The 13,251-nt window shown below is 34.9% G+C and overlaps 2 protein-coding genes across 3 annotated transcripts; both read left to right on the forward strand.

Moving 5' to 3' along the window:
* Positions 1 to 820: 820 nt before the first annotated feature.
* Positions 821 to 7,162, forward strand: LOC103501922 (leucine--tRNA ligase, cytoplasmic). Of its 2 annotated transcripts, none has more exons than XM_008465690.3 (5): positions 821 to 1,054; positions 2,105 to 2,224; positions 2,989 to 4,614; positions 4,751 to 6,438; positions 6,787 to 7,162. In XM_008465690.3, exons 3-4 carry the CDS (start codon positions 3,008 to 3,010, stop codon positions 6,414 to 6,416), a joined length of 3,273 nt encoding a protein of 1,090 aa, XP_008463912.2. In that variant the 5' UTR covers positions 821 to 1,054; positions 2,105 to 2,224; positions 2,989 to 3,007; the 3' UTR covers positions 6,417 to 6,438; positions 6,787 to 7,162. The 2 variants fall into 2 exon arrangements, with proteins under 2 accessions (XP_008463912.2, XP_008463919.2); XM_008465697.3 differs by having other exon boundaries at positions 860 to 1,054; positions 2,091 to 2,224.
* Positions 7,163 to 12,037: 4,875 nt separating this feature from the next.
* LOC103501914 (histone H4) lies at positions 12,038 to 12,732 on the forward strand. Its single transcript, XM_008465679.3, has one exon. The coding sequence runs from the start codon at positions 12,212 to 12,214 to the stop codon at positions 12,521 to 12,523; it is 312 nt and encodes a 103-aa protein (XP_008463901.1). The 5' UTR covers positions 12,038 to 12,211; the 3' UTR covers positions 12,524 to 12,732.
* Positions 12,733 to 13,251: the final 519 nt, after the last annotated feature.

A 13,251-nucleotide genomic window follows, 5' to 3' on the forward strand; every position in this document is an offset into this window, starting at 1 on the left:
TCGACCCAAATCAATACATAGACGAGACTAAAATTTTGCTTTAACACATAGTTAAACCATCAATCTTTTGAGTTTTCTTGATAGAGTCTTTGAGGGCAAAGACTAGGAAAAACATTATTCTATATGTTTAATTTTTTTTTATAATCTAAATCCTCAATCAAACTATGATTCTCTCCTTTCACGAACTCTTTTTTTGATTTCTCTATTTCAATATCTCAAATAGTCTTATGTAAGTTTTGTAATATTTTTCTAATTTCTTATTTGATATCATTCAAATCTAATGAGAAATATTTGAGGAAAATTATTTAAAAATAATAGTCATTTCCGATCTTTGCCTCAACTAAATTTAGTTTAAAAAGTTGTTTGATCAATTGATAGTGATAATTGTTTTCATGAAAGTTATAAAACTTTGGTATTGTTTACGATGATCTTTTTTTGAAAGATTTTCTTAAAGTACAAATGGGGGTGGAGATTGAACCCGATATCTTGGGTGTTTTAAGTACGTATAGATGTCAGTTAAGTTCTAGGACAATTTAGAATAATTTTTTAATGCTAATTTATACATGCATACAATATAAATAAATATATACATATACACACACGTATGTACGTGGTGTTTTTGCAATTTAGGGATAAACAATAATGTTACCACTAAAATAAGTTCCACTCTTTCTTCTAGGAGTCTTCTTTTTAATTTTTAAAATTTTATATATTTAATTTACTTTTCTTTATTTTTTAATTGTTGTTTATTTGTATTTCTTTTGTTCATGTGTGTGTGTATATATATTTAAGATTGTTTATTTTATTTTCAATAAATTTGAAAAATGAAACTAACAAAAGAAAAGAAAAAGAAAGAAAAAAGAAAAAAAGAAGGCCCAACAATCTTTTTGCCCTAATTTCTATCTTTCCATTTCGGTTCAGCCTCTCTTCCTCCATACACATTGCAAGCTTCTGCCCTTGTAAAACCTCCGACCGGCGACCACCGCCCTCACCGCGGCTAACTTTTACTCTCCATCTACCAACTGGCCTTGCAGCTTGCAGCCTCAAAGCTCAAGTATTTCCCTTCACCTTCTCCTCGATATGATTGATTTTCTTTTTCCAAAAAACATTTCTATTTCATTTGTTTGTTGTTAATTCATGTGAATTTGTGCTCTACCAATTCTGATTTCTATATAAACTTTTTGTTCTTTCTCCATTTTGATTTCTTCTAGCTCTATGATGTTGGTGGACTATGCAAGTACTTGAACTGTGTTTACTGTACGTAAATGTATGATATTTCGTGGGCGTTACACTAATTTTCTTAAGTAAGTTTGCAGCGATGTGTCTTGGACTTTGTTTTTCTTTCAAAAATCCAAAATGGATACAACCCTCTCTTCATTTCCCCTCTATCTTCTTTCTTCTCCCTCGAATTGCCGCAGCCGCATGCCGGCACGCCCTCTCCACTGTAGTGGCATCCATTGGCATCGCCTTTTTCTTTCTTCTCTTCTCTTCCTATCTCCCTGTCTGTTGAACTTCTCCGGCACGCCTGTGCACAGGGTTCTTGTACGAAAGCTAATTGCTGAGATTCATACTTAGTCTTCTGTAACTTCCGATCTCTCAGTTAGATCGTTGTTAAGTTCGCACAGTTCAAAGACGTGCTTTCTTCGGAAATTCTTAAACTTTCAATCTGTATGTCCAATTGGTCTCTAAACTTTGAATTTTGTGTTTAATGGGTTCTATAAAATTTCAAGTTTTAAAAACTACTTGATCTATTAGATAAAAATTTGAATTTTATGTCAAATTGAACTCTAAATTTCCCATTCTATGTCCAGTAGATCTTTGAGTTTTAAAATATATCGAAGTTCATGGCCAGGTTTGTAATTTCAAGAGTTTAGGAACTAGATAATCACTAACATCAAAGTTTAGGGACAAAATTTGTTCCATTTTTCCGTGTTCATTTTGTTTTCTGTATGGTTTTAATCTCTTTTGATGATCTTGTTAGTTATTACCCTTATTTATCTGCATTATTCAAGTACTTTTTTCTTCTTTGGTCTTATGCTTTTAAGCCTATTTTGTATTTTGTAATGTACATTTCTTCTCATTCTCAACAGCATTTGATATACAGGGCAAGCATACTGCATCTATTGTTGGTTTAATAATTTACTGGTCTCTCACTGGCTTTTTCTCATTCCGTGAAGAGCTTTTTGCTGTTCTCCACAAATTGTCGTGCTGTTCTGAATATAAGGTATTGAAGTTACCCCTTGACATCTAATCTTGGAGTTTGTTAGGATTTCGTTCTTAAACTACTCTGTATGTGTGCGTGCCATTTCTTTCTATTTTTGGGGAGTATGAATTTCATTTGGTGAATGTGGGTTTGAGCCTCATTTATGTTGTTGAATTTTAAATGTCAAGGGAACAACCCAGTTCATTGAATTGATTTAAATAGCAACATGGACCAATTAGCGTATTTAGGTATTCAGTTCACTGTTTTGATTCGTGGGTATCAAATGATTTTTTTCCCTTTTTTCGAGGGAGAAATCCCCCAGCCCAAATGTTGTGCTGATTGCTAAACTCAAAATGAGTGTGGAGTAGATACAATTCCACTTACTGTGGGATTTTGTCATTTATTGTTTTAAAATATACTTTGATGACAATTTGTATGGGTATGAAGTTTGATCTTGTAATAGTACATACACAAGTGCTTTTATAGGCTAGAGTTCATGTGCACTCCCAAGATTTACTTTCTGTGTGTCTTATGGTTTATGAAATTCAATCCCTTCATGTTTCAAGATAGTAGGAAAAAACTTTAGAAGCTGTACCTTCTTTTCTTCTAAATGGGAGTGGTTTCTTATGCACGATATGCAGACTTAAATGATGCATGGGAGTTCATTTATTAAAACTTATTGGAACTGGACCTAATTGCTTATTCTATAAATGTTTTCTGCATGCCTTCAATTCTTAGAGTGTTTCCTATTGTGTACTTCTTATGGTGTTGTTGAATGCTTGCAGATTTTTTAGTCTTACAGACATGGCATCAGAGAGTGGGAAAAGCTTTGCTAGGAGGGATAGTCTCCGAGAGATTGAAGCTAAGGTTCGAGTTTTGTGGGAAGAGAACGATGTTTTCAGGGCAGAGGCATGTGAAACCCCTCCTAAAGTGGGGGAAAAGTTCTTTGGAAATTTCCCCTTCCCTTATATGAATGGATTTTTGCATATTGGTCATGCTTTCTCCCTTTCAAAATTGGAGTTTGCCGCAGCATATCATAGGCTACGGGGTGCAAACGTCCTATTACCATTTGGTTTCCACTGCACAGGAATGCCTATCAAGGCCTCTGCTGATAAGCTTGCTAGGGAAATTCAACAATTTGGTGACCCACCTGTCTTCCCTCGTGATATAGAAGAGCAACAAAACTTGAAAGCAGAAGCTGAGGAGGGAAATGAAAGTAATCCAATGTTGCCTGACAAATTCAAGGGCAAGAAATCTAAGGCAGCCTCTAAGACAGGTGGACAGATGTACCAGTGGGAAATAATGCGCAGTTTTGGTCTGTCTGATAGTGAGATATCCAAGTTTCAAGATCCGTATAACTGGTTGACATTTTTTCCTCCTTTGGCAATGGAGGACCTAAAGGCTTTTGGTTTAGGTTGCGATTGGAGACGATCTTTTATTACTACTGATATGAATCCATATTATGATTCGTTTATACAGTGGCAAATGCGGAAGTTGAAATCCATGGGGAAGATTGTGAAAGATGTTAGATATACTATATATTCTCCCTTAGATGGCCAACCCTGTGCTGATCACGATAGGGCAACTGGTGAAGGGGTTCAACCACAGGATTACACACTGATTAAGATGGAGGTTGTGGCACCTTTTCCTCCTAAATTGGGAGTGTTGGAGGGTAGAAAAGTGTTTTTGGCGGCTGCAACGTTGAGACCTGAGACCATGTATGGTCAAACAAATGCATGGGTACTACCTGATGGTAAATATGGAGCATTTGAGATTAATGATACTGATGTATTTATTATTACTGAACGAGCTGCCCTTAACTTAGCCTATCAGAGATTTTCTAAGGTTCCTGAAAAACCTACTTGCTTGATTCAGCTGACTGGTAATGATTTGATAGGCCTCCCATTGAAGTCCCCTCTAGCCTTTAATGAAATCATTTATGCTCTTCCCATGCTTACAATTCTCACGGATAAGGGAACTGGTATTGTGACCAGTGTACCTAGTGATGCTCCTGATGATTATATGGCTATGCATGATTTAAAATCAAAACCAGCACTTAGGGCCAAGTATGGTGTTAAAGATGAATGGGTGCTTCCCTATGATATTGTTCCCATTATTGATATCCCTGAGTTTGGAGACAGGGCTGCTGAAAAAGTTTGCTTGGATCTAAAAATTAAAAGTCAGAATGAGAAGGACAAGCTTGCTGAAGCTAAAAGATTGACTTATTTGAGAGGATTTACTGATGGAACACTAATTGTTGGTGAATTTGCTGGAAGGAAAGTACAGGAAGCAAAACCTTTGATTCGGAGCCAGCTAATTGAAACTGGCCAAGCTATCCCATATAGTGAACCTGAGAAGCGTGTTATGTCCCGGTCTGGAGATGAGTGCATTGTAGCTCTTACTGATCAATGGTGACTATCTCTTATAACTAATTCTTTGGTGAATGACTAAACATATCACTATTGACCCAATATTATTTCTAATCTTCTCGTCGCAAACATATCTGAAACCTACTTTTAATCTCTACTTTGATGGTATTCCTAACAGGTACATCACATATGGGGAATCAGAATGGAAGAAATTGTCTGAAGAGTGCTTGGCTAGCATGGATATGTTTTCAGATGAGACAAAGCATGGATTTGAGCACACACTAGGTTGGCTCAACCAGTGGGCATGCTCACGTAGTTTCGGCCTTGGAACACGTATCCCTTGGGACAAACAATTTCTAGTTGAGTCATTATCTGATTCCACCATTTACATGGCTTACTACACTATAGCACATTTGTTGCAGAATGGGGACTTGTATGGATCGGGTGACTCTGCAGTAAAACCTGAGCAGATGACAGATGAAGTTTGGGATTTTGTCTTTTGTGGTGCTGCAGAACCAAAATCAACTGGAATCTCACAGTCAATTCTTAATAAGATGAAACAGGAGTTTGAGTATTGGTATCCATTTGATCTTAGGGTTTCTGGAAAAGATCTTATTCAGAATCATTTGACATTCACTATTTACAATCATACTGCAATCATGCCAAAGCGCCATTGGCCTCGTGCATTCAGATGTAATGGGCACATCATGCTTAATTCTGAAAAGATGTCCAAGTCTACTGGGAATTTTAGAACTTTGCGTGAGGCAATTGAAGAGTTTTCTGCGGATGCTACACGATTCTCATTGGCTGATGCTGGTGATGGTGTCGATGATGCAAATTTTGTATTTGAGACGGCAAATGCTGCCATCTTACGTTTGACCAAAGAAATAGCATGGATGGAAGATATTCTGCAGGCTGATTCTTCTTCGTTCCTTAGAACAGGTCCTCCATCAACTTATGCTGATCGGGTATTTGAAAACGAAATCAATATAGCTGTCAAAATGACAGAGCAAAATTACAAAGACTACATGTTTCGCGAAGCTTTGAAGACCGGTTTTTATGATCTTCAAGCAGCTAGGGACGAGTACAGGTTTTCATGTGGTGCTGGAGGCATGAACCGTGATTTGGTTTTCCGTTTTATGGATGTCCAGACACGTCTCATTACTCCAATTTGTCCACACTATGCAGAACACGTTTGGAGGAATATGTTGAAGAAGGATGGATTTGTTGTTAATGCTGGCTGGCCGTCAGCTGATTCTCCTGATTTAACTCTCAAGAGTGCAAACAAATATCTCCAAGACTCAATAGTTTTGATGAGAAAGCTTCTTCAAAAGCAACTTTTAGGACCTAAAAAAGGCAACAAGAAGGGTGCTCCTGTCACAACAGTGATCGAGGACAAGAAATTGACTGGCTTGATATATGTGAACGAGCAATTTGATGGATGGAAAGCAGAATGCCTTAGAATACTCCAAAGTAAATTTGACTCGACCAAACGTACATTTGCACCTGATAGTGAAATAATGGAGGCACTCCAGAAGAGTTCAGTTGGGCAGGCAGCAGATTTTAGACAAACGCAGAAGCTGTGTATGCCATTCTTGAGGTTTAAGAAGGATGAGGCTGTTTCACTTGGGGTTCAAGCCTTGGACTTGAGGCTTCCTTTTGGGGAGATGGATGTTCTTAATGAGAACTTGGAGTTGATTAGGAGGCAAATAGGTTTGGAAGAGGTGCAGGTTTTGCGTGTATCTGATCCGAACGCTCTTGCAAAAGCCGGTGCTTTGGCTTCACTGTTGAAGCAAAATCCTCCATCGCCTGGGAATCCTACTGCTATTTTCTTAACGAGTTGAGAAACATATTCAAGGCATTCTGGTGAGAATTAATTGTCTTTCTTTTGCTATATACTCAACTGTTTTATTAGACTTGCTGTTTTTGTCTGAATCTATACGTTTTTTTTTTTTTTATAATTTAATTCCAAAACTTCCTGTCTTATAAAAAGTGAGTTCCTTTTAGGGGAAAAAATCATTTTTAATAGGTCAGTGTTGTTTTCTTTGAAGTTTTAGTTTGAACATATTGGATTATGACGTTGATTCACTGGGTAACACTGAATACAAGATTTTGAGGATGATAGGATGTCTTAATTGTGAAGATATTTCTTACTCTTTAGTCAATCTTCATTTTGCAATACAATTTCCCTTCCTAATTTGTAGTTTCTTGCAGCATGCTGTTGATGTCGAAGTATGGTTTTCATTGCTTTCCTCTTAAGCTCTATGATGCGTGCTTCTTGAACTCTTCCTTCTCTCACTATCGAGGTTTTTCGTACGACTACGAGCATTAAAATCTTTCAGTTTTGCTGCCTGCTGCCATGAATAAACTGCTAATATTGAATTTATAGAATTGAAACTTTAGTTTTTTTTTTTTTTTTCCTTTTTTTTTTGTGGGTTAATAACTTTTTTGCATTGTTTAACAGATGAGAATTTCTTTACAAAAGAACCCCATTTGTATCGAACGCTAATATTCACATTTCAGTAGGAAATATTTTCCCACCTAGTCAAAACTCAAAATATGCTAAAATCTTGGTGGACCTTTCTTTTCTTGCCGTTTGGATTTAGTGTATGTACACATGAATATTTTTTCATTCTTTTGATGTGTAGTGTAATTTATGGTCTCAGTTTCAATTTAATAATGAGATAGAAGTGTGTCGTCAATCCTAAAAAGTTCATCGATGTTCAATTCTTCCGCTTCATATATTTTCATAAAAAGGAAAAAAAAAATCCTTAGATTATTACTATTATCTACCATTATTTAGAATTTGAGATTCATACAAATGCAAATGGCTTGTCGTGTACTAAATGATGTGTTGTATCCTGTAAAATTAGAATGAAAAATAACATTTTGAATTAGAATGAAAAATAACATTTTGAAATCCATTACTCGTGAGAGTAGTAGTTTATCTATCTTATAAAAATATTCATTCTAACATGATTCTTCAACTTAATATTGTTAACACACTTATTTGACATGTGTCTCATCTCATAGTAACTGCTTAGTTAATTAGGACAATTGGTTAATATTTCTAATCAACTTGGTTAGATTTAGGTAAAATGTTGAAATCAATCTTTTGTGTTCAAGGATCAAATGGATAACTCGGATTGTAGGCAATTTATTCGAGAAGCGCAAAGGTTCCTTGTGAATTCAACCTGTACTACTACTATAGTTAGGAAGGAATGAAATTTTATTTGATCAAGAGCGATCAATATATTTAGGCAAACCATGTTCACAACCATTCCCCGTGAATGAACAATTGATACGCCACTTGCTTCTCATAGAAGTTGTGGATGATGATGATCCAAGTGCTATACACTATTTATAAAATAAAAAAACTTGGAGTATTCTAGGAGTTGAACCTCAAACAGTTGGTTGATTTTTAAATGCAGCATTCGAACATGTGATAAAACTGCTTAAAATAAAGGTAAGCAATAGACGATAAGAGATAAATAAAGATATAACAATGTTTTAACCGTTGGGAGGTTTACTTTAAGCAAAAGAGTGACCCAAAACATGGTCAAATTACTTTGTTTGGTTATGTGTCAAGTTCCTTTAGGAGTTTTAAGTAGCCAATGCCTAATATATTCTAGTAGATAGCTGAATTTTAGATTAATTTCATGTTGATTCTTTGTCTTACAATGCTTGTCATATTTAACATGACAGGTAGTTCTATTTCTAGGCTCATATTTATTTGTGACATCGATTTATATATTAATTTTCTCAATATTAGGAGTCCACTAGATTGCTAAATAAGTGACTATTTCAACTTAACAATTTTTATTTATAAATTAAAAAAAGGAGATATAGATATGGAAGTCAAGTTATATGAAGAATAGGCATTGCTCAACTATAGGACCTCAGGGTGTCCATATTGCTAAACTCCTTGGAGAAGCCTTTCACATTTTTTCTTATTTTTGCTTGGGAATGATCCTTAGTGTCACCTTCACCTTCGTTTACGTTTCATTTTTAACTACTTTGGTTTACTCTAAATGAAGGAGTGCGAACGAAGTTTTTTTTTTTTTTTTTTAATCAAAGCGCTATCGAATTAATTATGGATGATTTAGTAATAGTTCAAACTGCCCCATCCATAGAGTGTAAACTGTCAATTAGTTGGTTTAGCCTTTGAAGTTTTTTTTTTTAAATATTTCATCGATTTTGATTTTTCATAAACAAAAACTGATTGAACCCCTCTTTATCTCAGATTGTCCACCTTCGATTTTGTTGGTTTTGGTTAGTAAGCTTAGTCAGTTTCCGATCTATCATGCTTACCCCAATACCATCTCATTTGGCTAAAACTTATTAAAAGGGTATAAAATCAAGGAAGACGATTTGGCTAGATTGCAAAACATCAAACTAATTTCTCCTAGTGTGCGAAGATGCAGAAGACTAGCCTAAGAAGGTTTTTGTAGATGCAGATACATGACCTCTCTTGGTTTTGAACACTTGAGGGCCGAAAAGGTAAGATTTGCTCGAAAAGTAGATAAGTTTTTGAAAAGAAAAGCACACAGTTAATTTGGTGATTCAAGACAATAATTAGGCTAATAACTGAAGTAACATACAAAACGAAAATAATAATCAGAATGTGCACACACATGAGAGTTGATGACACAACATTTACATCTAGGTGGTCTCAGACCCATAGGAATAGATTATTTATTGCCTTATGAATTAGTTTATGAGTACATAATAATTGTCAACTGTATACAAATCAACGTGAAAGAATATAATGTTGTACATAGTCGTTCCACGTTTACTGATACTATATTCTAGGATTGTTCTACATTGAACCTGTCACATGTACACTAGGGATATGCTCCCCCTAAATTCGATATCATAAAACAACTTTAATTGTCAAGCATTCTCTTGACCATTTGTGACCCATTTGCTCCTACTTTTTACACCATTTTATATCACAAAGCTAGATACCACACGTGATAAACTCACCGAAATCAGATATACGGTTACCTGTTCTGGGTCAGCACTCAACCAAATTCAAAGGCTTAGTTTCTGTATTTTTCCCCTGCTGCACCATACAAATAGTCTTCCATGTAAAGTCTCACAACAAAATGCAAACAAAGTACAGAAAATCCAGACCGCTCAAACATAACAAATCTTCTAGTAAATAAGAATAAAATATAAAACTAACCTATTTAATGAAATAAATAAATACAATAAAATGGAAGCTAACTAAAATAACAATTCTAAATATGATCACGTAGTGCATCTTTGCACTAGAAGGGGAAAAAAAACATTTTAAAACTATTGACAATCATTCTTAAGATAACGTGATGGTATGGGTCAATCCCCCTTACTTGGGACTATAACAAGAATTTCTCGTACCTAATGCCACATCCTACGTCCAAACCCTCGAGTAATCTTGTTCATCCTTATTTCAAATTATGTGAAATTTCTCATAAAGTTGATCATATTAACTTGCTTGAAAAGGAGATAAGTTCTTGAAAAGAAAAGCGCACAGTTAATTTGGTGACTCAAGATAATGATCAGGCTAATGACTGAAGTAACATACAAAACGAAAATAATAATCATCAGAATGTGCACACATAGGAGAGTTGATGACACAACATTTTACATATAAGTGGTCTCAGACCCATAGGAATAGATCATTTATTGCCTTATGAATTAGTTTATGAGTACATAATAATTGTCAACCGTATACAAATCAACATGAAAGAATATAATGTTGTACATAGTCATTCCAAGTTTACTAATATTATATTTTAGGAGTGTTCTACACCGAACCTGTCACATGTACACTGGGTATGCTACCCCTGAATTCAATATCATAAAGCAACTTTAATTGTCAAGCATTCTCTTGACCATTTGTGACCCATTTGCTCCTACTTTTTCAATCAATAACTATCACAAAAAGCTAGATACCACATGTGATAAACTCACTGAAATCAGGTATATGGTTACCTGTGCTTGGTCAGCACTCAATCAGATTCGAAGGCCTAGTCTTTGTATTTCCCCCCCTCTGCACACTACAAATAGTCCTCCACGTAAAGACCCATAACAAAACGCAAACCAAGTACAGAAAATCTAGCCGAAATCCAGACCACTCAAACATAACAAATCTTCTGGTAAGTTTGAATAAAATATAAAACTAACCTATTTAATCAAATAATACAATAAAATGGAAGCAACTAACATAACATATCTAAATATGATCACGTAGTAGGAAAAAAAAAAACATTCCAAAACTATTAACAATCATTCTTAATGGTATGGGTCAATCCCCATTATTTAGGACTATAACAAGAATTCCTCATACCTAATGCCACATCCTATGTCCAACCCTCGAGATTACCTCGTGAGTAATCAATCTTATTCATCCTTATTTCAAATTATGTGAAATTTCTCATCAGGTTGATCATATTGACTTTCAATACAACTTATGATTAATCTTTCCCTTGATATAATTTCGTATGAAAAGGAAGTTGACATTATGTGATTTTCTCATAAGGTAAACCAAGTAAACTTGACATGACGTCTTAACAAGTCTTGGTTTCTAAGTGTAATTTACTGCAGAAAAAATCCTAAATTCTATGACTTTTCCTATGAGATTGACCAAATCAACTTTACGAGAAATCTTGGGAAGCCATACCTACAAAGTCTTCCCCCAAGAAATTACAATTTCTAGTAAAGATTGTTGAAATTTACCCTCCAATTTTTCCGTGAAAATTTGACAAACTTGTAAGAATATCAAATTTGGGTTGGATATTGACATTCCAAAATAAGTAGTTTTAAAAAGGATTTATCCAACAATAATAGAAGAAAAAAGATAGGAAATAACATACCCACGTAAATGGAATGTAAATATTTATATATTAGGTGTCTTGAACGACCGTCAAACGAAAATAAATTGTTCATCCGAAGTTGAAACTCTTTAAGTGTACATTTATCTTTTCGTAAGAATAAAATGTAAAATTAACGTGTGAAAGGTTGGGTTAAATAAGTTATGTAGAGATAATATTGAAGATGATAGAATAATCACGATCGATGAATTAGTATAGTCCCAGAGCGGATTTAAACCTCTCTCACTTTCATGCTTTCTATATATATCAAAATAATTTCAAGTAGTTGGTTTAGTCGTAAAAAAGTCAACCAATCTCTTTTAGATAAACCTTGAGTTATTAAAAAATTAGATCAAAGATAATCGTTGAAATTGAAATTTTAAGAGTATAATTATAACAAATTGGAAAGTTCTAAAGTAGTTTTTGCAATATTCTCCATCAAAATAGAGTAGAAAAATATTTTAGTAATTTTCTTATCTTAATTTTAGTTTTGTAATAGTTATTAGGATGGTCCTAAGTTCTCAATCCGCTTTTAGTCCATAAAAAGAAAGAAGAGAGAGAAAAAAAGTCCCCGATCCGCGACACATACCAATCCAACCAATTATGCACAATCCATGTGATATCGAACGGTCACAAGAATAAATGCTTTCTACACACGGATCACCATCCAACGGCTTTCCTTCCATCTCATCCTCTATATAATCTACCAACTCTGTCATCTTCGACACACTTCAATTATCTCAGCTTTTATTTCATCGGATTTTCCATCAAACAAGGCAACAATGTCCGGCAGAGGCAAAGGAGGAAAGGGTCTCGGAAAGGGTGGAGCCAAGAGGCATCGGAAAGTTTTAAGAGACAACATCCAAGGAATCACCAAGCCGGCCATCCGCCGTCTTGCTCGCCGTGGCGGCGTCAAGCGTATCAGCGGCCTGATCTACGAAGAAACTCGCGGCGTTCTCAAGATCTTCCTCGAAAATGTCATTCGCGACGCCGTCACTTACACTGAGCACGCTCGCCGGAAGACTGTCACCGCCATGGATGTTGTGTACGCGCTCAAGAGGCAAGGACGTACTCTATACGGCTTCGGAGGTTAGGGTTGTTGAAACCTAGGGTTTGGATTTGGGGGTTTTGTGGTTAGGGGATTTTGGATGTTGAAATTTGGTTGTGATTCTGGAGAGGAATTGTATATTGTTGGTGATTTTGTTAGATTCAAACTCTGATTTCTATCAGTAGGTTGTTAATTGTTTCTCTCGTAATTGGAAATGTTGATGCGCGTAATTAGAAACCGTTCTTGTTTTGTTCATCTTTAAGTTCACTATGTTTCTGTTCTGATTATTGGATCTGATTTTTAAACCCTGACTTTAGCTCTCAAATCATTTTGTGAAGTAATTTCTAGCTTCAAACTTGTTGCATCGGTGTTAATCAACATGAAATTGTTCATAAAATTTATGTAAAAATATCACATTAAACCTTGGTGCTTACTATTAACATTGATCCAAATCATTAGGCCTTCATAAGCAACTTTGAACTCTTCAATTCTTAGTTAAATTTTTCAAATAATTTCATTTGCATATTAATCGATTCTTAATTTATAAACCGCCGCTTCGATTTATTTCTAAATTTTGCTAATGTTTATGGTTCAATTTTTTATTTGTTAGTATAAAGTTTTTCTTTTTTTTGTAAAATAAAGGAAAATGAAACAACCAAAAGAAATAATGAAGAAGAGAGGAAAGAAGAGTAGAAAATTGAATTTAATTTTGATGTGTAAATAATCTTTTGTGGTGTGTACAAATAATTTTTTATGAGACAAAAAAAGTTATGA

The sequence above is a fragment of the Cucumis melo genome, chromosome 12, assembly GCF_025177605.1.
Source record: "Cucumis melo cultivar AY chromosome 12, USDA_Cmelo_AY_1.0, whole genome shotgun sequence".
Lineage (NCBI taxonomy): Eukaryota > Viridiplantae > Streptophyta > Magnoliopsida > Cucurbitales > Cucurbitaceae > Cucumis > Cucumis melo.